The sequence below is a fragment of the Podarcis erhardii genome, assembly GCF_964252035.2.
Source record: "Podarcis erhardii genome assembly, chromosome: 3".
NCBI lineage: Eukaryota > Metazoa > Chordata > Lepidosauria > Squamata > Lacertidae > Podarcis > Podarcis erhardii.
Genome location: NC_138507.1, coordinates 29,177,450 through 29,202,103, shown reverse-complemented (window position 1 = coordinate 29,202,103; position 24,654 = coordinate 29,177,450). Strand labels below are relative to the sequence as shown.

At 42.2% G+C, this 24,654-nt stretch overlaps 1 protein-coding gene across 5 annotated transcripts in view; it reads right to left on the bottom strand.

Moving 5' to 3' along the window:
* ASAP2 (ArfGAP with SH3 domain, ankyrin repeat and PH domain 2) overlaps nucleotides 1-24,654 on the bottom strand; it is a 94,587-nt gene that overhangs the window by 36,898 nt on the left and 33,035 nt on the right. For all 5 annotated transcript variants that reach the window (XM_081856900.1, XM_081856901.1, XM_081856897.1 and 2 more), the window contains exons 3-9: nucleotides 22,602-22,747; nucleotides 18,214-18,288; nucleotides 16,260-16,309; nucleotides 10,259-10,388; nucleotides 6,445-6,530; nucleotides 3,338-3,413; nucleotides 2,599-2,685 (exon numbers count right to left, since the gene is read on the bottom strand). In XM_081856900.1, coding sequence (XP_081713026.1) covers nucleotides 2,599-2,685; nucleotides 3,338-3,413; nucleotides 6,445-6,530; nucleotides 10,259-10,388; nucleotides 16,260-16,309; nucleotides 18,214-18,288; nucleotides 22,602-22,747 — 650 coding nt within the window. The remainder of the gene's footprint in view (nucleotides 1-2,598; nucleotides 2,686-3,337; nucleotides 3,414-6,444; nucleotides 6,531-10,258; nucleotides 10,389-16,259; nucleotides 16,310-18,213; nucleotides 18,289-22,601; nucleotides 22,748-24,654) is intronic.

Here is a 24,654-nt window from a genome sequence, read left to right as displayed (position 1 = left end):
ATGATGCCATTTTGGCTATAGAAGGACAAGCACTCAAAGAATTAAGATCAGTACCAGTGTATGTGCTTTGCCTTGATTTAATTTATCCACCTTTAAATAGCTAAAATATGTTCACACAATTTGCAAAATATGAAACGATTAGGCCAACAGATTATGTTTCAGAAAAGAAGACCAGTTACTTGAAATGCACATGACAATCATGCAATGTACCATTTACAAAAACATTCAAAGGACTTACTCTCCTAGACTTCGGTCACAAAAGGCAAATGCATTTTAGGAAGAAAAAAAGATCAGTTGCAGTGCAAAAAACAAAACAGTATTGGATAGTACACCAGAGGGAGTCTGACTTGGTTTAAGACACATTAATGCCCTAATAGCACAGATCTGAAGGTATCTTTTTTGTGCATGTACCCAAAACTAGGTATCCAAATTATCTATGCACAAAAAATCATTTCCATTCATTTTAGGGGTAGCGACTTTCCATGACCTTGCTTCATGCATACCATTGGGGTACCCTGGGGATGTGCAGCTAAGAGCACTTGAAAGCCACTCAGCATACGCTTTTAAATCTAACAGCATCAGATACGACAGAATCTAATTAGACATATAGTTTTAAATGCTTTACTCCATGCTTCTGAAGCATAAGGTGGTTCATCCTAATCAGAAATGGAAACTGTCCCCCTAGGTACATTCTAGACGACATTCACTAAGTTTTACTTAGTGTAAATCCCCTGAAATTAATGGACCTAACTTAATCAAGTCCATTAATTTCAATTGGGCTACTCTGGATAACACTTAGCTGAATACCACCCTTTGTCTCAACCAAAACTCCTTCTCAGGATTGAAAACCATAAGCCAAAAAACCCCAATATGGCCATATACACACAGCTGCGTAAACAGCTACAGATATCTTTGAAGCTCCACTACTGAAGAGGCCAAATGTTCTTCATTCCAGTTGAGTAATCTTGCCTCTTTAGCAGCCTATGCCCAGAAGTCAACCCAATCACTGGTGTGACTTACAAGCAGCCACCCTCAACACTTTCAAAGAGGGAGACATGCCAACTAAATTGGGGGAACTAGTGGCGAAAGCCTATGGACACACTGGACTCAAGCCCTGTTGGCTTGAACTTAATGGTTATGAATGTGCTGAACCGGAGACCTCTGGGCCACAACCCCCGGAAACACTCAGCCTCTAGCCACCAAGGGTTTCATGCTCCCCAGGGCCCAATTGCAGGCAACAGGAAATAGCAGAGAGTCGCTGGTATGTTAAACTCAGGGCCGGAGAATTGCTGCTTTAAAGCTCTCCAACCCACAAGAATGTGATGGAGCCCAGGAGAGGGAATTCAAGCCCGTGGGCTCACAATCTTTCCTGAAGAATGGAAGGCTCTAAGGCAGCATGTGGACTGCATTGCTAAGTGGACCCCAAAAGAAGGAAACCCATGGTGACTAAGGGGTTGGCTGCGTCTAGAGATGTTGCTCAGTGGTTATGATCATTCTGGTTATACACATGTGGGAGCGGAAGGCCCTTAATTTGAGTAAGGAATGATCCTCTGCCTTAGCAACAGAATCTTCTCATTCTCCACTGCCCTTTGTGAGTTTTCATTGGTCAACAATTCTAAGCATAACTGTCCAGTCTCCTCCGCAAATGGACTTGAATGTCAAGACAGAATTCAATCCATCATATGTAACATTCTAAGAAAGCTCCACAGGTTACAGCTTTGGGGAGGGGATGGTATCTCATAACAAATAAACTGCTCTGCCAATAGAGGCAAATGTGGGTGAAAGAAGTTTTTCCGTTTTGAAGGTGTCATGCACAAATATGCACAATCTTATTGATGATATAATTTCTTTTAAAACAAAGAAGGAAGCTCTGCACAGACACAGAACGCTTAGGAGGAACTGCATTGAGACCATGAAGAAGTGTGCTTTTTGTCTGAAAGTCCACATAGTTTATTCAAGTATGATACAGGACCCACCACATAGTATAGGGATGGAGAGGCTGCAGCCCTCCAGATCATAGCTGTGACCGTTTCCCTTTTTTAAAAGGGAAATTCCCTTATTCCGAGTAGGATTCCTTACAAGAAAAGGGAAAAGTTGACAGCTATGCTCCAGATGTTGGACTACAACTCCCAACATTCCTGAGCATTGGCCATGCTGGCTGGGGCTGATGCAAGTTGGGGGTCTAACAACAGCTGAAGAGTCACAAGTTCCCTCATCCCTGTATAGCACTGGTCTTTGAACAAATTGCATAGATTTGACACGTTCAGGCAAAATCTGTTTTTCACTTTTATTCCTCTCTGGGAACTATTCCAAAAGCCATCACATAGACACAAAACATGAACTCTCCCAGATTATTTTTTCTTAAAAAACAAAAAAAACCAGCCAAACATTTCCAGATTCTCTACCGTAACACCCAAGTGCAAGGCAAGCAATTAAGCCTTTGTGCAAGAAATAGGGGTGGGGGGGTGGAGAGAAGCTTTGCAGAAACCTTAACAAGATCACCTCGAACCCAGAACAAATTCATACAACCACTAAAACTATAAATGTTCCCATTAAATTAGTAAAAAAAAAGTGTGTCAAATCACCTTACGTGCTCACCTCTTTCTGCTCAACCTGAAGTGCGGTTTTTAAAATGTCCCTAAGTTGAATTAATTGCTTTCTTTCTTCATCCTGCACTTGCTTAATCTGCAGCGAAGACACAACAAAAGCTTGAAATAAAGTGGGAGGGCTTCTACTTGTCAGTACAAACCTTGATGCAGAGGTAATGCTCCTGTACCCTTAAGCAGCACATCCACTGACACCTGGGAGTGGGGAAAGCCAGGAAGGCCCTGCTCTCCCCTTCACGTGTTCAGGCACCATCACACAGATGCTTCTGGTTCCACTGGACAATCCCCCCCCCCCCAACAGCCGTACAATAAGACCAAATGCCCTGCAAGACAGAACTAGGAGAGGGAGGGAGCCAGGCTGGCTGGCTGGCTGAAATACCATCACATGGCTGCTGCTAGATTAGGTGAGAACTGCCCTTTCTACTGCTCCTCCTCAAGGTTTGCTAAACCTTGCCCATCTGCAAGATAGCCGTTTTGAGCTCATAATTTAAAAGTTGTGTTTGTTTTCTCTCTCTTTCATTCTATTCTCCACTCTCTCCTGAATACTGTTCCTTTATGGGTCCATCTCCTTCCCCACTGAAATTTTTAAAAGTTGTGAAGGTGTGTGCTGCTTTTTGTGGCTTTATTTTGTTTTTTTAGATGGAATTTATTATTAATTTTATGAGACTCTCTGGAGTCTCCAGTTGGAAAGCAAATGTAATAAGTAATATGAGGGAGATATGGTTACTTACTGTGTGGAGATCTGTGGAGAGCTTCTCTATCGATGGTTTTAAACTTTCAACTGCTTTCAGGCCATCCTGAAAGAAGCTTTGGAAGAAAAATAAAATAAAAAGGAGTATAAAATTAATTTAAGATGCCTGAAATTTCCTGAACAGAAAAGACAAAGCATCGATCTGTGTGTGTGTGTGTGTGTGTGTGTGTGTGTGCGTGCACACGCAACACACTAATTAAATGTGAAAATCTGTAAAAAAAACTTGATGACAAAACACATTTCCTTTAGGCGCCTCTGCGATATGGAATCTACACATTTTTGTGAAACAAAAGGAACAGGCAAAATTCAATAGTCTTAGGGAAGAAGACAGTTGACCTATATCTCTTGGGCTCCTGTGGGATTTTTGTCTTAGAGATTTTCATGACAAGAGCAGAATTCAAATGAGGAAATGGAAAAATGCTATTTGATGTTTTGGGAAAAGGGGCTGATTAAAATATCCCTGTTGCGATATCTGATGCAACAATATTTTCCCATCACAACTTTACCAGCTAACCCAAACTTAACGAAAAGCAAGAAGACTGAAATTGTACAAAGGGGTTTCAAAATAGAAGGGGACAAGTATTCTCTCTTACGTAAAATAAAAATACGTTCTTCATGACTTCATTCTGGAGTTTCTTACTGTCATCCATAGTAGTCATTTAAATTCAGGTAAAGGAACAGCGCCCATACAGATGTATTGGGGATTTTCACGGCTGTTCTGCCCAATAAGGCAAGCTTGCCCCTCAGTTGTTGCTGCCCGAGAGAGCTGCAGCAATCAAAACCACAAAGAAATCTCTGTCTGCTTGTGTGCAATTTTCTGAAACGCATTCAAACTCCTGCTTTGGATCATGGCCACACAACAGTTGTTTACATCCAATATTATATTCTCCTGGGTTTCTATGGGTTCATTAACATGTAAGTCAGTATATGACCCAGTTTTTGTGCCTTTATGTGAGATGTGAGAACAGTGCCAATAGTTCACACCGTATGCACTGAATCTGGTAGATAACTAAGGATGCAATCTTAACCCCTTTCCCCCTTCCTGGTGTGACTCTGCGGAGTGGCACCGCCACTGCCGCCATCTGCTCTTGGCAGTTATGGCAAAAAACATTGGGAGAGAGGCAATAGTATCTGATCCCTGCACCAACTCCAGGTGGCCCACAATCCTGGGTTAGCTCAGTCCCATTTTGCTCTGTTTCAGGTCTTTCCATGAGCCTCTACTGATGGGGATACTACCAGCTGGCCTCCCTCCCACCTGCCCATTTGGTGGCCAGCAGGAGGCTGATTCAGCTGGCAAAACTGAACAAAGGGACACCTCCATACAGTTCAACTCACACACACACACCCAAAATCCCCCAGCATAAAGGAAGTTTGGATTGCTCTGTCTGCCATCAAAGTAAGCCATATTTAGATTAGACTTGGCAGTTGCTTGTGCTTCTAAGAACTTCCATAGATATGCAGAAAAAGAAAGGCCTTTCCTTCCCATTTTTATGTTACGGTCATCTCTGAATGACAGCAAAGAAACATGGAGCGCGTTATTCATGTCGGAGCGCCATGTGCATAAGGGAGCCCCTTATGGAGCTCTTGACTGGGAGGGTTATATTTACTGCTACTGGTAGACACAAAGGCTTTGCCTTTGAAATACTGACATTTGGAATCCACAGACACCTATGATTTGGGACTTTTATACAGAACCATATCTCTATCGTTCTCCCTGTCTCTGTATTACCTTAGCTAAGGAAAGTCTGGAGAAGAAACCTTTGGTTCCATGCTCGTTCACCTGACTAATCATTCAACAACACACTGAGCTAGAATTCCTTTCTCTTTCTGAAGGCAGTAATACAAATATCGCGTTTAAATAATGCATGGTTTTTTAATCAGTTGTTGAATGATTGTCCATTACAGGACTTAAACCTTTTGCTTTGGAATAAAAACTTCTGGAACATCTCACTGGGGGGGGGGGGTGGATCACATTTCATCTTCAAGCTCTGCAGGGCAATGCTAAGTCCGAAACTTTCCATATTGTGTGGTGGAACATTATTTTGCCTGTTAATACCAGGCACTTAACAACCATCAGCGGCCTCTTTTTGAAATGCTCAATAAATACTATGCATTTGGAATATATTTTTATGGTTGTCCCTCTCCCATTGTTTGATCTTTATCCCGTATGCCATTTCATTTCTTTTGCTGGGCTTTTGGTTTTATTGCATCTGTATATTTGAAAAAAAAAAATGCTTCATAAAAATGATTCCACTCTAAAAAGACAATACTGTACAGCAAGGAACAAATCACAGAATGCGTATTTCGAAAAAGGGGCATAGCTCAGAGCATATGCTCTGCAAGCAGAAAGTTCCAGGTTCTAGGGAAACCCAGCCAGATGGGCTGGGTATAAATAATAAATCATTATCATTATTCTTACAATTTCCAGCACCTCCTGGCAGGGGTGGAGAGACCCCTGTCTGAAACCCCAGACAGCCACTGAACATCAATGTGTAGACAATACTGAGAGATAGATGGATCAATGCTCTGATCCAGAATAAGGCAACTTCCTACATAAAGTGTATTGGTGACTTGACTGGCTGTTAAGTACTCTACTCCCACTTTTAAAACATCCACCCTTTGGGAAGCGGGTGCTAAAAACGAGTGAAAAGCCAGGGCTCTTGGCGCCCTGTTCCCAATGGTGTGCTTTCCCCACCCCTGTGAAACAGAACTCCTGTCAGTCGCTAGACACATTCTGCAAAATACGAGAGGTGGTATAGCTGACATGCCTCATTCCTTTTCAGAGATTACTAATCATGCCAAATGGCCATGTGGAAATTAAGAATGAAAGACAACTGCATGGCTTGGTATTATCTGAGCCCAACGCCTCATTTCATTTGTAATAATACACCCGGCCGACCATAATTGACCTTTTAAACCATTCAGTCTGACGGAAGAACAGTAGTGAAATATACGTACAGCTGAGCTTGACAGATTTGCACATGTCACCTCCAAAAAAGCATTAGTGCTACTAACTATTCTGTCAGAGAAAGTAGGAAGAACAATGTTTTCAGAGAGCATACAGTTACCAAGAGACAGAGAACGTACTTGCACTGTGCGTGGAAATACTTGATCAGGTTTTGAAGCAAGTCAACTCCTTTTTTAATCTTGATCTCATTGACTTTCAGCAGGTACTGTTAAAAAAAAAAAAGCACACAAAAACAATTATTAATTACTGTTTCAGAATGAGGGTCATAGAGCCAGTGACAATTAAACCATTTTAATTCTGAACAGTTCAAAGAAAAGAAACAGCATTTTTTTGGTGGGTGGGGTGGGAGGAATCCACCACAGATGGAGCAAACGCTGAAAAGGTTTTCTTCAGCTATCTAATGTAAGCAAGTGGAACGATAGGCCATGGTCCAAGGAACTAGTTCTGCACATCCAAAGCTTTATTATACAGTGGTACCTCAGGTTACAGACGCTTAAGGTTACAGACTCCGCTAACCCAGAAATAGTTCCTTGGGTTAAGAACTTTGCTTCAGGATGAGAACAGAAATTGTGCTCCGGCGGTGCAGGGGCAGCGGGAGGCCCCATTAGCTAAAGTGGTGCTTCAGGTTAAGAACAGTTTCAGGTTAAGAACAGACCTCCAGAACGAATTAAGTTCGTAACCAGAGTCACCACTGTACAGCAGCTCCCTCTGCCACACGGCAAACTACTTTTTGTCTTTTGTGAACTACTTTGTGAGGTCCCCCTGAAAAGCGGCATATAATGAATAACTTAAATAAAACAAACTACTTTTGAAAGCAAGGAGCATTTCTAAACAATTTGTGGCACACCGAGGATTTCTCAGATGATTGTATCCATAATTCTCTGGAGTACTGGGGACATTTTTAATATATGAATAAGACCTGGTATTTAATTTAACATGACATGAAGGCTAAGTAAGTCTTCAACTTCAGTTGTAGTTTGGCCCTAACATCTAAAGCATACAGTGGTACCTCGGGTTAAGTACTTAATTCGTTCCGGAGGTCCGTTCTTAACCTGAAACTGTTCTTAACCTGAAGCACCACTTTAGCTAATGGGGCCTCCTCCTGCTGCTGCGCCGCTGGAGCACAATTTCTGTTCTCATCCTGAAGCAAATTTCTTAACCAGAGGTATTTCTTCTGGGTTAGCAGAGTCTGTAACCTGAAGCGTCTGTAACCCGAGGTACCACTGTACTTGCTTGGAAATTAGCTTAGTTGAAATGTATGAGAGTCACACCGAACAGAGTGGATTTACGATTGCATTGTTGATCATGGTATCTCACCCACCATGAATGTGGGCACCTGGTGAAAGGAAAAGGTAAAGGAACCCTGACAGACACCCAGCTCATGTAAGCAAGGGATTGCATTGGTGCTGCTATTCCCTCTTCCTTTAATTAATTTACTAAATGTAAGGTCTCCAGCACAGCAGATTCAAGTTTAATTTACTGCGCAAACAAATCTTCTTTAGTAGCTCCTCACAAATTAAGACCAAGTATATTGATCCTAAGCATCTAGCACTAATCAGCTTTGTTCATGTGAGCACAGTATCAACTACTCTCCATTTTGGAAGCCCTACTAAAAAATAGTCAAACCTTGGATTCTGAAAGCCTCCGTTTCGGAATGTTTCAGCTTCCGAACGCTGAAAACGTGGAAGTAAACGCTCCAGTTTTCAAACATTTTTCGGAAACCGAACATCCGATGCGGCTTCTGCTGAGTGCAGGAAGCTCCTGCAACCAATCGAAAGCCATGCCTCGGTTGTCGAACATTTTGGAAGCCAAACAGGCTTCCAGGACGGATTACGTTTGACAACCGAGGTTTGACTGTACCACAGAAACTATATATGACTTACAATAAGCTTTTATGCACACACCAAGTGCTTTTTCTTACTTTTCTACCTTACAATACCACATCAAGAGTTGCTATATTTCTGGTGGATATTTCAGGACTGAAAAGTTATTTGTACTTTTATATGGTGGCGGATAAGATACCAGAGAAGGAAAACCAGAACAAACCCAAATCCACACATTAAAATTGTCTCTCTATGTCACAGAGCTCCTAACACATCTTTTTATATTAATTATGGTGTCTAAAACTCCCCAACTTTCTGCCTTAATTTTCTCCATGCGAGTGTTTTCTGCTTCTAAACTCCTATAGCTGTCATCCTATCGGTGCGCTCTATGTAGGGCTACCTTTGAAGGTAACCCAGAAACTACAACTAATCCAGAATGCAGCAGCTAGACTGGTGACTGGGAGTGGTCGCTGAGACCACATAACACCGGTCTTTAAAGACCTACATTGGCTCCCAGTATGTTTCCGAGCACAATTCAAAGTGTTGGTGCTGACCTTTAAAGACCTAAACGGCCTCAGTCCAGTATATCTGAAGGAGCGTCTCCACCCCTACCGTTCAACCCGGACAGTGAGGTTCAGCACCAAGGGCCTTCTGGCGGTTCCCTCACTGTGAGAAGCCAAGTTACAGAGAACCAGGCAGAGGGCCTTCTTGGTAGTGGCACCCACCCTGTGGAACACCCTCCCACCAGATGTCAAAGAGAACAACAATTACCAGACTTTTAGAAGACATCTGAAGGCAGCCCTGTTTAAGGAAGTGTTTAATGTTTGATGGATTATTGTATTTTAATAATCTGTTGGAAGCTGCCCAGAGTGGCTGGGGAAGCCCAGCCAGATGGGCAGGGTATAAATTATTATTATTATTATTACTACTACTACTACTACTGTCCACTTGGTCAAATTCTTTCAAGTAGAAGAAACTTAACACAGTCAAATCTGAAGATATTCTGCTACACCAGTTCGACTCAGACAATCCTCAGATCATGGTCTGGAGGGACAGACATAGGCTAAGAGCTCAGTGTGGTATCTCTACCTTTCATCAGTGCCTCTTAGCCACAACAGCTATGTTCCGCTGTTGGAGGCGCTATGCCTCTGAATACCACTTGCTGGGAATCACAAATGGGGAGAATGCAGGTCCACTCAGCTCCCTTCTGTGAGCTTCCCATGGGCATCTAGCTGGCAATTAAGAGGCCAGGATGCTGAACTAGATGGGTCATTGGCCTGATCCAGCAAGGCTCCTCTTATGTTTATTTTCTCTCCTCCATTTCTGTTTATTCTACATATACCGTTTGCTGCAACAACCAAATAGGTAAACTCTGTAGCCCCTAAACTACAAGTTATAAGCCAACTCCAATCCATTATTTTAAACAATAGTTTGCAGGTTACTGTCAACCGTAGTTTGCAAACTATGATCAGAGCTGCCCAGAAATGTGAGGAGAGAATTGGCATGCAAGAAGTGAAAAGAGAAACTACACTGAGGCGAGGGGAACTCAAAGGTAGCACATTCCCAGTCCTACTAACGGTGGATTCAAGGACAATCCACACAGGGCTACTGCCACACAAAACCAAAGAGCAACCAAGTTTTAAACCGAACCGTTACAGAACAATCCCTAGGCAGCAAATTCATTGCAGCCCTTCAGGGCATGAACAGCTCTTTCCCAACAGCTGTTAAATTTCCCTACTTAACCAAATAAAATGAGATTTTATTTTTCCCCATCTCTCAACAATACTGCAGCAGATGGCAACTTGAATGGGCGCAGGAGACAATCCCCTAAGCCTAGGATGGGAATAGTTGCATAAAGGATTTGCCTATTTGGTTTGTTTATAATCTGTGCACACACACGCGCGCGCGCAAACACACACACACACACACACACACACACACACACACACACACAGGCTTCATGGGATGTCAGTTTATCATGAATAAAATAACTGTGTAAAAAGCAAGAAATTCCTTCCTAAAACTGGAACCATCCAGGTTAGCTTCAAAATTCCCTTTACTTCAGCACTTGCCACAGAAAATAAAAATGAAATAAAATGTTCACTCTTACCTCACACATTTGTAATTGGAAGAACCTCCTCTCTTTCTCCATCTCTTCTGCTATTTCAGCCCCACTTATTTCTGTACGTATCATCCCGTGTAATTTAGCATGCTCCTTTTTCTCTTTCTCAATTTTTGTCCTGTGTGGAAGAGAACCAACGAAAGGGCCATCAGCCTGAAACCTCCTTCTTTTACTTGTTTCGGTTTTGTTTCAGGGTTGTGCTCGACACTCTAAATTAAAACTGCAACCCACCCAGTATAGTGGAGCCGTCCTGCTGAGCTCAATAGTACTAAGCTCCAGAGTTTTACGCTCAAACTAAAATGCTCCTCACTAAAATCAGGCCAACCTGCACAGGAATTGCTAAATTCCGTATTGTGCTGCAAGTGTGTAATCGGTTTCCCTTTTTTACAGCTATGGAGCCCTTGAATAGTATGACGCCATCATCAACTAGGTGTAGGGTCTAGGGAACAAAATGGGTTTCTGTAATACTCTCTGAAGAGTGGGACTGGTAATAGCCTTTTAAAAACGTGCATGATACCAGTACAATAAAGCATCTACAAAAGAGACACACACACACTCATTCTTGTCCTTGTGAACGAAACAATGAGCCAAAAAACAACCCCAAATCACTTATTAACGAAAAGTTGGGCCACTGAAAGGTGGATGGAGTCCACTGCGAATTAAGATATCTCTGAAGCCAAACCCAGTTGACCACCTCTGTGTGTTAAGATTATAAAATTTCCTCACAAAGTTGCCTCACAATCCTCAAGAAGTAGTTAATGGAACATTTTACAACCAAGTGGCAAACAGTCCGCACAACACAGCCCACATATTACACACACTTTTTCAGCTGCTACACTTCCTTAGCCAGTTCTGTGAGCCAGCTTTACACAGCACTCCCTTGTCAGGCCGAGTTTACTTTCTTTGAATGAAGCCAACCCTTCCCCCATCAACCCAGAGCACAGCTGTCTTCCCTTCCTGTTCCTGAGCCAACTTGACATTGCAAATGCAAACCAGAAGGGCTGGGTTGAAGGCTTCCCAGTCTTAGTAAGCAAGCTGCCCTGATTACCCAAAGGTCACTGTCGACCAACATGGGAAGCAGTGCAGCAGAAAACAAAACAGCAACACCAAAACCTACAACACATAACTAGGTTACTGGGATTAGGGGGCAGGAGTCTTCATTTTGCACTGACATTTGTGTTTACTGGTTCCCGCTGAAGCCACTGAACCACATGCGATAAAAATCAAAGGCACACTGTATTTGTTAAAATTATTTGCACCCAGGAATTGCAGAGGGGCAGATTCTTAAAGAGGGAATGAGGCTCAGTATAAAAAGGATGCATATGGACACAGGGCACAAGGTACGATTCACACTTCTGTGATTCAGGAAGGGACTTGTTGCCCTAGGATGCTCTAGGCACAAGCCTATGTCTGGTATTTCAACATTTTCATACATATCTATAATTTCAGACATATGCAAAACAGTGCAGCATAGAGAAGTGCTGAGAAAGGCTTTTTTATTCAGAAAATGTAGGCAGCGCAGATTCCTTCATTTGCATCTGTTATACACTTGCATAAGAACTGACATAATGGGCGACATCCATCCTGTCATCATTTCCTCAAATGTGGATGCTTCAGACCATTTTAACAGCACAAGGCACTAAGGAAGTAAAATACTCCATTCCCAATCTTGCATTCTTAGTTCTGGCAACGTTATCAGAGAACAAGATAGGCAATCATTTCCCTCTATGCTTGCGTTTTCAATAACCGTAGTTGGATTAGAAGTGGGTCCGCCAACTGTGGTTTGGGCTACCTGCAAATAGTATTAACGCCGGAGCACATGTAATGCTAACCATAGTTAGCTCTGAAATGGAATAAGGAATGGCTAAGCAAGAGGAGGGGTGCACAAGGTTGCCAGGTGCTATCCTGACCGCTAACCCATAGACAGGAGATTAGGCATTATAGTTCTGCACCAGGCCATTGTGAAAGGGTCAACAGTTTGTTTCTTGAAAACAAGAGCAAAGGAAGGTTTGCGTACAACACCGTTTTAGTTACTATCCGCTGTCATCTAAGGCTACTGAACCAAAGCAGTGGACGCATTTAATTAAACTCCATTGCTTACAAGGATTAAAGAATACACAGAATCTCCAGGGTTGCAATTCAACCCCTTGGGCAAACTAATCATCAATTTATATAATTTCTGTTAAAGAGGATGTCTGGAGCCAATCTTACACAGGCAGCACAGAAACCCAAGTATTATCTTTCTCCTTCTCTCTCTCTGGAAACTGAATTATTGGAAGGAGTACACAGCAGCTATGTAAAAAAACAAACAAACCAGCTCCTTACAGAATAATTTATTGTTCAAATGATGTTCGTTATATGTTTAACACGGGCACGTTTACTATAGTCCTCTAACACAAGGTACTTTCCAAGAGTTGCCTCTGAGCACAGCAATTTTTTTCTTTCTGGCAACATAACTCAGATCCATGAAAAAGGAAGTGACGGTATCCTTGCTGCAGGCAGGAGAGGGGCTTTTTTGTCTGTTTGTTTTAAAGGCTTTTGTGCTGCAAAAGTTCCACAAAAGAGCTGGGATATTGCTGGAGGGAGAAAGAGTCATTTAACTTAAAGGCCTCGGTCAGCCTAAAAAGCTTTCTGATTCGGATTTACAGAACATGGTGAAAAGAAGCAGGGAAAGGATTTCAAAAGGAAATATCATAACTCCATACAGTCATCCCTTGGTTCTCGAACGGCTTAGTTGTTGAACAAATCGGCTCCCGAATGCCAAAAACCCGGACGTAAGTGTTCCGTTTTTTGAACATTTTTCGGAAGCTGGACATCCGACACAGCTTCCGCTTGAGTGCAGGAAGCACCTGCAGCCAATCGGAAGCCGTGCCTTGGTTTTCAAATGGTTTCGGGAGTCGAACAGACTTCCAGAACGAATTAAGTTTGAGAATCAAGGTTCCAATGTATTCTGAAAGCTTATTGTAGTGTCTCTTATAATGCTTAAGCAGCAGATGTCACAGCAAACCAGGGTCTTCTTCAAGAATTCTGGTACATAATTGGCATCTGAAGCACAGAAGAGGCAGTTTGTCACAATATCAAGTTTTAGTGAGAAGGCACACGCTAGCTTGGGAAGCCATAGAAATGTAGGAAGCTGCCCTCTGCAGAATCAGCCAGCTGGTCCAGCTAGCTCACTTGTTGTCTATACTGACTAGGAGGCTCTCTAGAGCTACAGACGAGGGCATTTCTCAGTCCTTCCAGAAGATGCCAAAGACTGGGCATGGCATTTTTGCATGCAAAACACGTGCTCTGAGTTTACAGCTCCCTCCTGTCTGCTGAGAGTGCAAATTATTTTCTTCTACTGTATATGCTTTGTCTGCATACCATGCTGTTAATGTTCAATCTTATAAAGGACAGTCTAGCAGAACAAAGGCAAAGCGAGTGCTCAGCTTTTAAACCCAGCCAGACCTACTCATAGGCCCACAGTTAATTACTGGCACTTTTATCATAAAGTATTGAATAGTACTGTTTCAACAACCACTTCGAGGCATTGTCAGAAGTAGCTTTTCCTTTAGTGCGATCACAAACGCATCACCAAGAGGCTGGTATTTCATCCGCGTATAATAAAAAGTGATGGCAGCCTTGCTGCAGGCAGAAGGGGAGCTTTTTGTTTGTGAGCTTTCAAGGAAACATGCACTGCAGTACTGCATGGAGAGTGGGAAGCACACCAGGCTTTTAAATAAAAACCCCACATCAGACGTTGTGCAAAATGGTGTGAATATTGCTGGAGGGAGACAGGGCCATCTCATCCAAAGGTCTCCGGTAGCCTAAAAAGCTTTTTTTCTTAGGACTTCTGATTCACAGAACATGGTGGAAGGGAGTAGGGAAGCTCTCTCAAGAGAAAACATTATAGAAGAGTGTCTTAAAGTATTTCATGGATTTGCAATAACAACACCGTTCAAATGAAGGAGCTGGTACTGGGCACGTCATCTTTCAGCCCCAAAACCTCAACTTTCATTTTGGGGGGGGATGGGGAAGGGATACTAATGTGCTGCTGGTTTGCTTTGGTGTTGAAATAGTTGTTGACCATTTTTACTGATGTTATTGCTATTCTGCTAGGCGTTGTGTTATCAACACAGCTATTCTACTGTCAACCTCACCATTGTTCTATGGTCTCATTTATGTGATCACTGCATTTTTTGTATGTTGGAAGCTACCAAAAAGGCAGCCTCAAATATATATTAAATAAACAAACAGATTTCACTTCCTTGAACACAGAGGTAAATTTGGCAACAAGCAGACAAACTCTGGAGAAGCCTTGGACATGGTAGAAAATTTAACAATGGCTTCCAGTGGCCAAAGGATGGAGCTTTCATGCCCTGCATGGCTGTGTATTCGTCCTGCCGCTCTTGTCTACAGTGACTACTGGTCTGCTAGACCCTTTTCCACCCTTTGACTGTCCCCTTAAAACTCTACTTCTCTTATTTTTAGAAAAGGAGTATTAAATACAAAATTGGTTTCCTGTGCCGGGGCAGATGGGGCTCGTCAACCTGGGAAGGTTGCCCATGTAACTCTGATCCTAAACCTCTGTTGCCTTGCAGGATATCTTTGGGAGAAGAAAGGCTGAGGAGTAAACCCTACACAAATCCAGAGTGGAGTGCCTAGGATGGTTCGATGGTGCCTTGCACGCCTCCTTCTGGCCACTCCTGCAGCCAAACATATTGCTCTGAATACCTTTGAACCACATCAGCAAGGCCAAGAGAGGTTTGTGGGGTTTTATTTGTCTAGGCACCTCAGGACCTCCAAACACACTGCCCAGGCTTGCGCCCCAGGAAGGTCAACTCAGTGCTACCAACAAAGTAGTTTGACTTCACCCCTGGAGGTGCACTGCACTGCCTCTTGAGAAAGATGGATGCCAACAAAAGTGTTGCTGCAACATGAAGCTAAACCAGCAGGATTTCTCTCCCTTCACCTGCTACACACGTTGAAGGAAACTAATCTTTCCTGACACACTCAATTTATCACTGAAAGGCCCACTACACTGCACAGTAATAAGATTCTGAGTTGCAAAGCAAATTTTCAGCATTGTGCACCAACAGGTTCATACAATGAGGGTATTTACTGTTCCTGTGCTAAAGACTTTGCCAGATTACGTATTCTTTTGAAACAGTCATGCGTAATTGTTAAAAAGGAACATAACGCGTCCCTATGTTAAAAGACACGGGCATATTCAAAATGGTTTTTACATGAGATAGTATTTGTTTCTTAATTGCTCCTGAGGAAGTTCCTTGACTCAAAATGCCCTGGGCCTTAATAAACGAAGAGATTCCTGTGCACCTTTGAGATTTCCTCATTTTCTATTCTGGTGTCCTCCCGTTTCTCAGCCAGTGCTAACCTCTCAAAATAGCAGTTTAGGAATCTGGTATTGAGAGCTCATGAACAGGAAACTAGTATAAATCATACAAAACCAATGCAAGCACATATAAAGAGCATTCTAAGTACTTCTGGTAAGGTATTAGCACACATATGTTTTCAACTAATTAATTTTTTTTAAAAAACTCTTAGAAAGAAAGTGATAATCAACAACTAGAAAGTATATAAAGTCCCACTGATTTCAAGGGGACTGAGATATGTTTGCCACTCAAATACTGCATCATCAAATGATGGTTTGCAGATGTCAGGTGCTGCGGCTCAAGCACTGACGTAATTTTTTATATCAGCTTGCCTCACCACCTGCACAACACACCTTTCAACTAAACCACCTAACCAATTCAGCTTCAAGCCATTAAGTAATAAACACACACATGACTGGATCAGCCTCAGGTAGCTAAACTGGAACTGCACTGACCTAAATCCTTCATGAATTAAAAACTTGGGTTGCAACTCTACCCAGTCCTGAGTGCGGTGAACGAAGTGGCTCTTCCTTCTGAACAAATGTACATTGCGGGGGAGGGAGCTATTTAGCAACAAATCCAAATTACTGGCTACTTGATAGAAAGAAAATACATACACTTTTGTTTCATAGTCTTTCCACGCTTTATCAAAAGGTTTCTTGAGATCCTGCAAAAAACAAACATTTTTAAAAGGTTCATTCTGAAGCATCCTTCAAATCACCCAAACCAGTATTTATTTATTTTTGCAGTCAGAACACCTTTGTCACCCTTTGAACACCCACGGGTTTTGATTCATTCTCTAAGCTTCTAATGATGTCTATTCAGTGGGAGATTAAACAACAGGAAGTCCAACATACACCCTCCTTTGATTTCTGTGGGAGCAAAGATCAGTACACTGACCCAAGCACCTGCTCAACACCAACGTGAACTTTGGGTAACTCAAAGTATCTGAGAGATAGCCAGGTCTGAAGGAGCAAAGCAGCTGTGAATCTCCACTCCATTTATATGCTATTTCCTATCTTGTAGACACTCCCTGGAGTCTTTTCACTCCATCTCGTCTGTTGGCCAATGACAAAAGTAGCTCAAGCAGAAAAAATAATTGAGAGAGAGAGAGACTTGAATATTTGGCTCTATCTTCCTTGCTCCACTCTTTTGATCCCCTTCCCCCATGGAAATGCCTTTCTTGCCTAAAGCCACAGTGTTGAGGCTCCTTGCCCCCCAAAGATGGTACTTTTATATAATATATGTAGCAGAACGACTCATTCTTATTTCAGTGGTACACAAAACCTTTGCATGTTCCGTATCCTGTTTGCCACTTAAATAGCAATGCAGACCACATTACCTCCACACTTCCAGCTTACCTGTAACCACATCCACTGCCTGTGGCCCCTCAGATTCCACTTACCTGAGTCAAACTCAGACCCTGCTGCAGCTGACTGCACAGCTAAGCTAAGCCACAAAGCCTGTCAGCGTTTTGTTTTTGTTTGTTTTTTGCTTCCAGGATTCTCCCTGAGGGGAACACTGGAGGCAGACCTTAAGCTGACAAGCATTCTACACTGTTCTCCTTTCCGTTTACTGAGGAAGGGAAATGAACAACCAAACTGGGAAATTGTGAGGTCATTTAAACATGGATACTTTGATAACTGTGAAAGGTTAAGTTCTGTTTAAAGTGAGTGTCTGAGAGGTGCATGGGACAGAGTGAACAAGTCCAACCCTGCCCCTCACAATATCTCCCAAAGGAGAATTCTGGGTGGGAAATAGCATCGAAACAGGCCCTTGGTGCCTGTTAACTCATGCTAGCCAAAACATAAATATAATTTTCCTGTCACAGCAGAGAGGGGGTCTTTGCTAAGTAGTGCGCATGTTTTTAAATGGCTAATAAATCTTTAAAACGACATAATCATTGTTTTATGGTCACTTGCAAGCATCCCCAGCACTGTTTTCTTTCAATGCCCTATAATATATGATGTATTTTCAAGCATTTTGCAAAAGTCAATAAGCGAATTCTTCATTTGCGTTCGAATGTGATTATGGTGTTTACTATATGGATATTAAATAAGAAATTGTCAGGGCTCCCATCTGCCTGGGAGCCATACTTCTTAACACCAGGGAAGCAGAATATTCATTGTTTTAGATACTCAACACGTAGAAGTACTAGCTCAAAAAAACAAAAACAATGCAAAGCAAAGCAAATTTAATTAAAATACTATATCTAATACTATGGATATGACGGGTTGTAGTGGGTGGTTCTCCAGCTGAAATGTGCTTATGCTGACAAGAACAACAACATAATATACAGTGGTACCTTGGTTTGCTAACAGTCTGGTTTGCATACGTTTTGGATTACAAACACGTCAAACCCGGAAGTACGTGTCCCAGTTTGCAAACCTTTTTTTGATTACAACCCATTTTTTTCTGGATTATGAACAAATTTCTTTAGGAGGCCCCATTGGCGAAAGTGCGCCTTGGGTTACAACCTGTTTTGGTTTACAAACGAACCTCCGGAATGGATTATGGTTGTAAACCAAGGTACCACTGTATTGGTAAAATATATAGATATATACAACATACCCCTTTCACTCCTTTTAGATCTCCTTTCAGCAAACTGTCCAGTGGAAAAGTGATGATGTTGTTCATGTTCTGGATCTACAACGAGAATTGCAATAGTTTTAAAACATGTTCGCTCTTAGGCTCAGTAGCCTTACTTTGCCAGACAGATCTAGGAGCGTCCAAACCTTGGGGAGCAGCGAGTCAAAGAGAGAACAGTGTGAGTGCACATAACGTATCATTATGAAAACATAGCAGAGATAGCTTTCTTGAGCAGGCACCGATTCCTTGGGGAGACCTCATGGTGCCTCTTCCTGTGCTTTGGTCCCTAAGAGGTGCAGGACTCTAGTTTCCACATTTGAGGAAATGGAAAAAATAATGGCAGGTTCCCTTCTTAGAAGTTTGCAGGCAGCCTTATTTCATGATTACTAGCTCACAGTGCACAAGGTGTGGTTGTTTTCTCTTGCTATTGCGTTAAATTTTAACTTCATCCAAATAACAGGGCAGGCATGCTGGCAACAGATGGAGCATTATACTGTATATGTATGTGATCAAAATTACAGATCCAGACCTATAAGTGTGGCTTTCTGTATTTTTTTTTAATCACTAATTCACCTGATGCACTCTGTAGTGGTCTGTGATCATTCTCTACTTAACAAACTGCTTTCCCTATAATGATAAAAGCACAGAGGAAATAAAGGTTTTGAAACAGGTGTCTAAGCAACTGTAGACTACAGAATAAAGCGAATTAACATATGCCAGCAATAAATAACTGTAATGGTTGTAAGGGGGTTACTTGTGCATAAATTGCCTTCGGTTTAGTTAGATTGCTTGCCCAACCATGCTTAGGCTCACAGCTCGCCCTCCGTGACCTGTTAGTCACTTGCAGAATCCGTCAGTGGGCGTTTCTTGAACCTCTTCCAGCATAAAAGCTGTTTGACGCCAAGTCTCCTCCTATGTTCCCTGCGCGGAACTCGTCTGCGCAAGTAAGGGGAAGGCAGGGGCGTGCCAGCGCTCTCTCCACTAGTTTCGGGTGAAGGGTCTTGGAGCCCTGTCTCCAATTCCTCCATCTCCCTCTCTTCTCTACTGGGGTTACGCTGAATTCCTTCCCCCCTGCTGGTCCCCTCTCCGGCATCGCTCTGGAGCCCTGCCTCCGCCTCTCGCTCTGATGTCAGTTCCCTGACAATAACAATTCAATCTAACGCTAGTGTCAAGAAGGGAAGCTCAAACCTAAAGAGACCATTAGAATACAAAAATAATTGGTGTTGGCTTTAGCAAGAAACAATCCAAAAGAAAAACAGGCCTTCCCAAAGCTTTTTTCTATCGCCACATAATCAAGGAGCCATTTCAGGTGAGGCACAAGGCCATGGATCAGTTCATGTGTAACACTAGACCAAACCATGGTCAATGTCGAAACCAAACCATGGTTTAGTGTGAATGCCTAAGCGTATGAGCTCCCAAAGAGGAGCAAAACCAACTACCAACTCAGGTTCAGAGTGAAGCAGCCATGATCTCTTCTTTGGGAGCCAGCACAATTGCATGTTCCTGCTAAGCCAAGGTTAGAATTACATGCCAACTAGGTCAACGGCTGCATTAACACGTAACACTAAACTGGGGTTTAACAATATATAGATGAGCTCCAGTGAGTTGGCTGCAGTATTCCAACACATACTGCTACACTGAAAGTCCCTTCATATGGTGCACATATGAATAGATCTTTAACCACAATGGATGTAAGTATGACAAGATGGTTGAGGGGTATGCTATCAGCATTAACTAAACTTGTCCATACAGTCTTCCAAAGACAAACTAACCAAAGTTACCTGAGACTGTCACCATACAATTGTCCTAGAGAAAGTTGGAGGCAGTTTACACAAGTGTAATCAGTGATCAGTGCCAAATGAATGACAGAAGCTTTGGCAAGGAATAATACTGTGCTCTGCCAAGGAAAGTGTTTAATTACTTTTTTCTGGAAAGTGCTCCTCCACATACTGATATCAAGGCAAACAATAAAAGGGGTTTCACAAAGTGCTTGGAAATATTATACACACAACACAGAAGTGAGCTCTTATGAAAAAAAGGAAGAAAGACACAATGTATTAATTTTCAAGTTGATTAAACACACACACACACACACACACACAATATGACTCTATTTGAAATTTCATTTTCATGAGTGGAAACTAAAACATAACAAGTGTTTTTGAAAACAAGAGTTTAGCAAGAAGGCTTGTAAAAACAGTAAAAGCTAGGAGCTCTAGTAAATGGTTTTAAATTGTGGAATTTCAAAACTAAGGTGTTAGGTTTTTTTTTAATCTAACCAACCCAATGCTCAACAGAGCCTATTTCACAGAGGACTGCAGGCTAATTATTACAAAGGGAATCAATCACAAAGGTGATGGAGGGAAAGGTGCATTTGGAGAAAATAAGTGTATGGGGGAAAAGGGATATTGACATTTGTCCTTATAAACCCAGTCTCTGTGGTGTTTTATAGTAAGCTTTAAAAAAACCCACAACCCACTGGTTTTATTGGCATTATTTCAACCCAAACACTCCTAAATCTGTCCACACGCTGTGTACCCCTTGCCACATGTCTGCTAATATTTGACATCTGCAGCACAACACGTTAACTGTTTCCATCTGATATGAACTTCATTTAAGGTTAGTGACGCTGCACTCACTCCTACTGCCTTGCCCTTCTTGGTTACTGTTTTAGGATTATGCTCAATCGGTCAGTGATTAGGTATCGTTAATGGCCCTTCAATGCATAGGTTTTTCTCTGGATGCTGCCATCATCTGGAATCTTATGTGAGTCTAGGAAACAAGTACCGTATTTTTCCATGTATAACATGCCCCCATGTATATGACGACCCCCTATTTTTTGGAATTACAGTGGTACCTCGGGTTAATTACTTAATTCGTTCCATAGGTCCAATCTTAACCTGAAACTACTCTTAACCTGAAGCACCACTTTAGCTAATGGGGCCTCCCACTGCCACTGCACCGCCAGAGCATGATTTCTGTTCTCATCCTGAAGCAAAGTTCTTAACCCGAGGTACTATTTCTGGGTTAGCGGAGTCTGTAAGCTGAAGCGTATGTAACCTGAGGTACCACTGTATCTATAAAAGAGACACACAGACACTCATTCTTGTCTAGCTCGCAGATGCCACCAATCGCCTGTCCCCCCTCTACACTATCCGTGTATAAGACGACCCCCAATTTTTTACATTTATTTATAATGAAAAAAATCATCTTATACAGTTGTACCTCCAGTTATGTATCCCTCCGGCTACGTAAACTTCCGGATACGTAAGCGGCAAACCCGGAAGTATATTTCCGGGTTTTTGCCCTGTGCACATGCGCAGAAGCAGTAGACCGCTTCTGCACATGCACAGAAGCACTCTACCACCATGCATGCGTACACAGCAGCAGTCCCTCTGGTTGTGGAAACCTTGGGATCTGACCGGAGCTCAGGAACTGATCCCATCTGCAACTGGAGATACCACTGTACATGGAAAACTATGGTACTTAGGATAGGATATACTTGCCAGTGCATTGCCACAGTACTCCCAGCTGTGCAGGGATACCACATTGGCATTAAAGATAGGTGTGCTGCTTATATGTAGAGTGGGATGTTACTGAGAAAATTTTTTTTTTTCAACAATTGGACAACTGAGAAGTTGACAGAGCAACTCACACAAAAACGCCTTGCTACTCTTGAGGCACTAAATATTACATAAGTGCTGTAATACTGGAAAGGGCTTGTGAGTGGCACAGCTGTCCTTTTTTAAAGTATCTTCTTCCAACATCCGAACAAACACTATCAGTGCCATTCAACACAATCATACTGCGATGTAATGTGGAGACCAGGTCAAAATGACTCATCCTCTTCCCCCATTTTTCATTCCCAGCCCCCAGGAGAGGGTTCGGTTCAGTCAGAGGATAGCAATTAGTGTTATTAAGGGTTTAAAAAGAAACCAATTATAAAAGAGGCTGGAAGTCTCTCCTTGAGACGGCTAGATAACAAAGTTGTCTTTACAACCATTTACAATATCCACTGCATGCACACATGAAACATTTCCCCACAGTAATCAGATTTCAACTCTATAGACATTCACATTTCCAAATTAAAGCTCTGTTAGCTAAGCTTCAGACACAGCTATTTGGTTTTCTTTTAAAAAAAAACACACACCACTAAGTCAAAGTATATTCTACTGCACTTCCTCAGATGCCACTGGAAGGTTATTGCAAAATTTGAAGAGTAGCTAAGCTTAATGTCTATCAAAGCTTTGGACTTTGTATGAGATCAAGTATTAAAGATTAATTTATTCTGGTTAAAAGCTAAAGCTACACCATTCAGTTCCAAGTCTACATATAATAATAGTTTGGGGGAGGGCCAAATTATTTCATACCAAGTTTTTGAAGAGCGCCGTCAACTCCTTTGTAAATACTGCAAATTTTAGAAATGCTGTTCCTAAATCTGGATCATCCCTGCAGACACAGTTTCCTCCAAATTTCTCCAGTGCTTGAGTGTACTGTTCTTCATTCTCTACATGAGCTTCAAAGAGAACAAAGATTATGTTAATTTCAATAGCTGCAATAGGGTCTCCACTAATGTAAAATAGCCCCTGCAGTTGGAAAATAGTTGCATTTGAACACTTTCAATTTTGTATTTATATTTTAAACATTTGTTAAGTTTCAAAGCAACCCAATAGATAAGTCAACAATGCATAATAGATAAAAAAAGATCTTAAAAATGGAGGTAAAGGTCATCAAGGTGTCATGAAATGCAAACAAAAACCCCTCTATTCCTTAGATCCTTGCAAACCAAATAGCTTAATAATTTAATAACAATAACCTATGTCTTATACATTAAAAAATCTAACAAAAACTGGCTAATTAATTAACAATTACTTAGCTACATGTTTCTGAAAACCTATGTCCTGCCAGGAAAAGCATTTCATTTCAATGGGGAACTATCGCTCTGCAGCAAAATGAACAACACTGCATGTATAGGTATATACAAAGTGCACATACAAAGTGTATGAATCAGGGTCCAAAGTATCAAAACAGCTCTTACAAAAGTAAACAGATGCAGAACATAGTAAACAGATAACATACAGGAAAAGTGAACAGAAAATTCCAAACACTCAAAGATATAAAAGTAAGCCAGCCTAGAGAGGCAATCGTCCTTTCCAACACTGTCCCTCTAACCTAAGTGTGCACAATGTTTTACCCACATTTGCAAAGGTTAGGAAGGAGCTGTTGCGGCCAAAGCTCCCTTGACTGGTATAGCACTTTGGGGGGCTGCAGTGCTAAACCCATGGGAACAGTGCCTCAGGCTCTGTTTGCTGCAAGGTATTCCCACCTCTGAAACATTGCAGTCTCCTTTGCCAGCAAGCATGCCCCACAGTTTGAGAACTACTCTAGCAATGTGCAGTTCTGGTGTCGGATGCAAAAGACCAAACCTGGGATCTTCTGAATGCAAGCATGTGCTCTACCACGAGCTACAAATATTTTACTCTATATTTTAGGGTTGTCACACTGGTCAACTGAGAGTTATCATATTATCTGCCAATTGTCAATTGGATTGTCACTTATTGGATATGCTGTAGCAGTGGATTTCCTTTAAGGAGTAAGGCTATCTGACTTTTGAGATCCCTTTCAACTTTATGGCCTTGTTCACACAGCGTAGTAAGCCAAACTATAGCTTGTGAGCTTGCAAGGCCCCTGGAGAGGAGCTCAGAGCTGCTTTGTTCATTGTCAAGTCTTTTTTCCTTTCCGATGAGCTAGGCCAAGGTTTGGCTCAGCGTGTCATCCAAACCAGAGCTTGTGGTTAAACTCCCTCCTCGCTAACCGCAAGCTGTATCCATGAACAAACCTTGGCACAGAAGTAAGAAGAGCGGGAGGAGCAAAGGATCTGTGAGCTCCTCTCCAGGAACCTGCATGACTGAGCAGTCCTGATAACCCATAATTTGGGTCACCATGATGTACAAACCAGGCCTATAATTCTGTAACTCAATGAGGCCAAGATTGCCACCGTCTTGGAAGCAGCTTACCTTTCAAATTTTTGTTGTGGTTTCATTTGCTAGCAATGAGGACTTCTTGCCTGCTAACCCAACACTACCCAGGGACAATCTAGCTAGCTACATAGCTGTAAATCTCTTACAGGCCCGCTTGGTCTAAGCTGCAAAGATCTCCAAAAGAGAAACATAAGCCTTGCAGAAATCTTTACCTCAACACTCAGAAGGAAAATGAATTGATATTGAGCACGCTTTCAAACTGCTAGGTTGGCAGGAGCTGGGACAGAGCAAAGGGAGCTCATTCTGTCGCGGGGATTCAAACCGCTGAGCTTCGGATCGGCAAGCCCAAGAGGCTCAGTGGTTTAGACCACAGTGCCACCCGTGTCCCTCATATATATTAGTAACTTTGTATCAAGTGATCAATCAATCAATCAATGCCTAA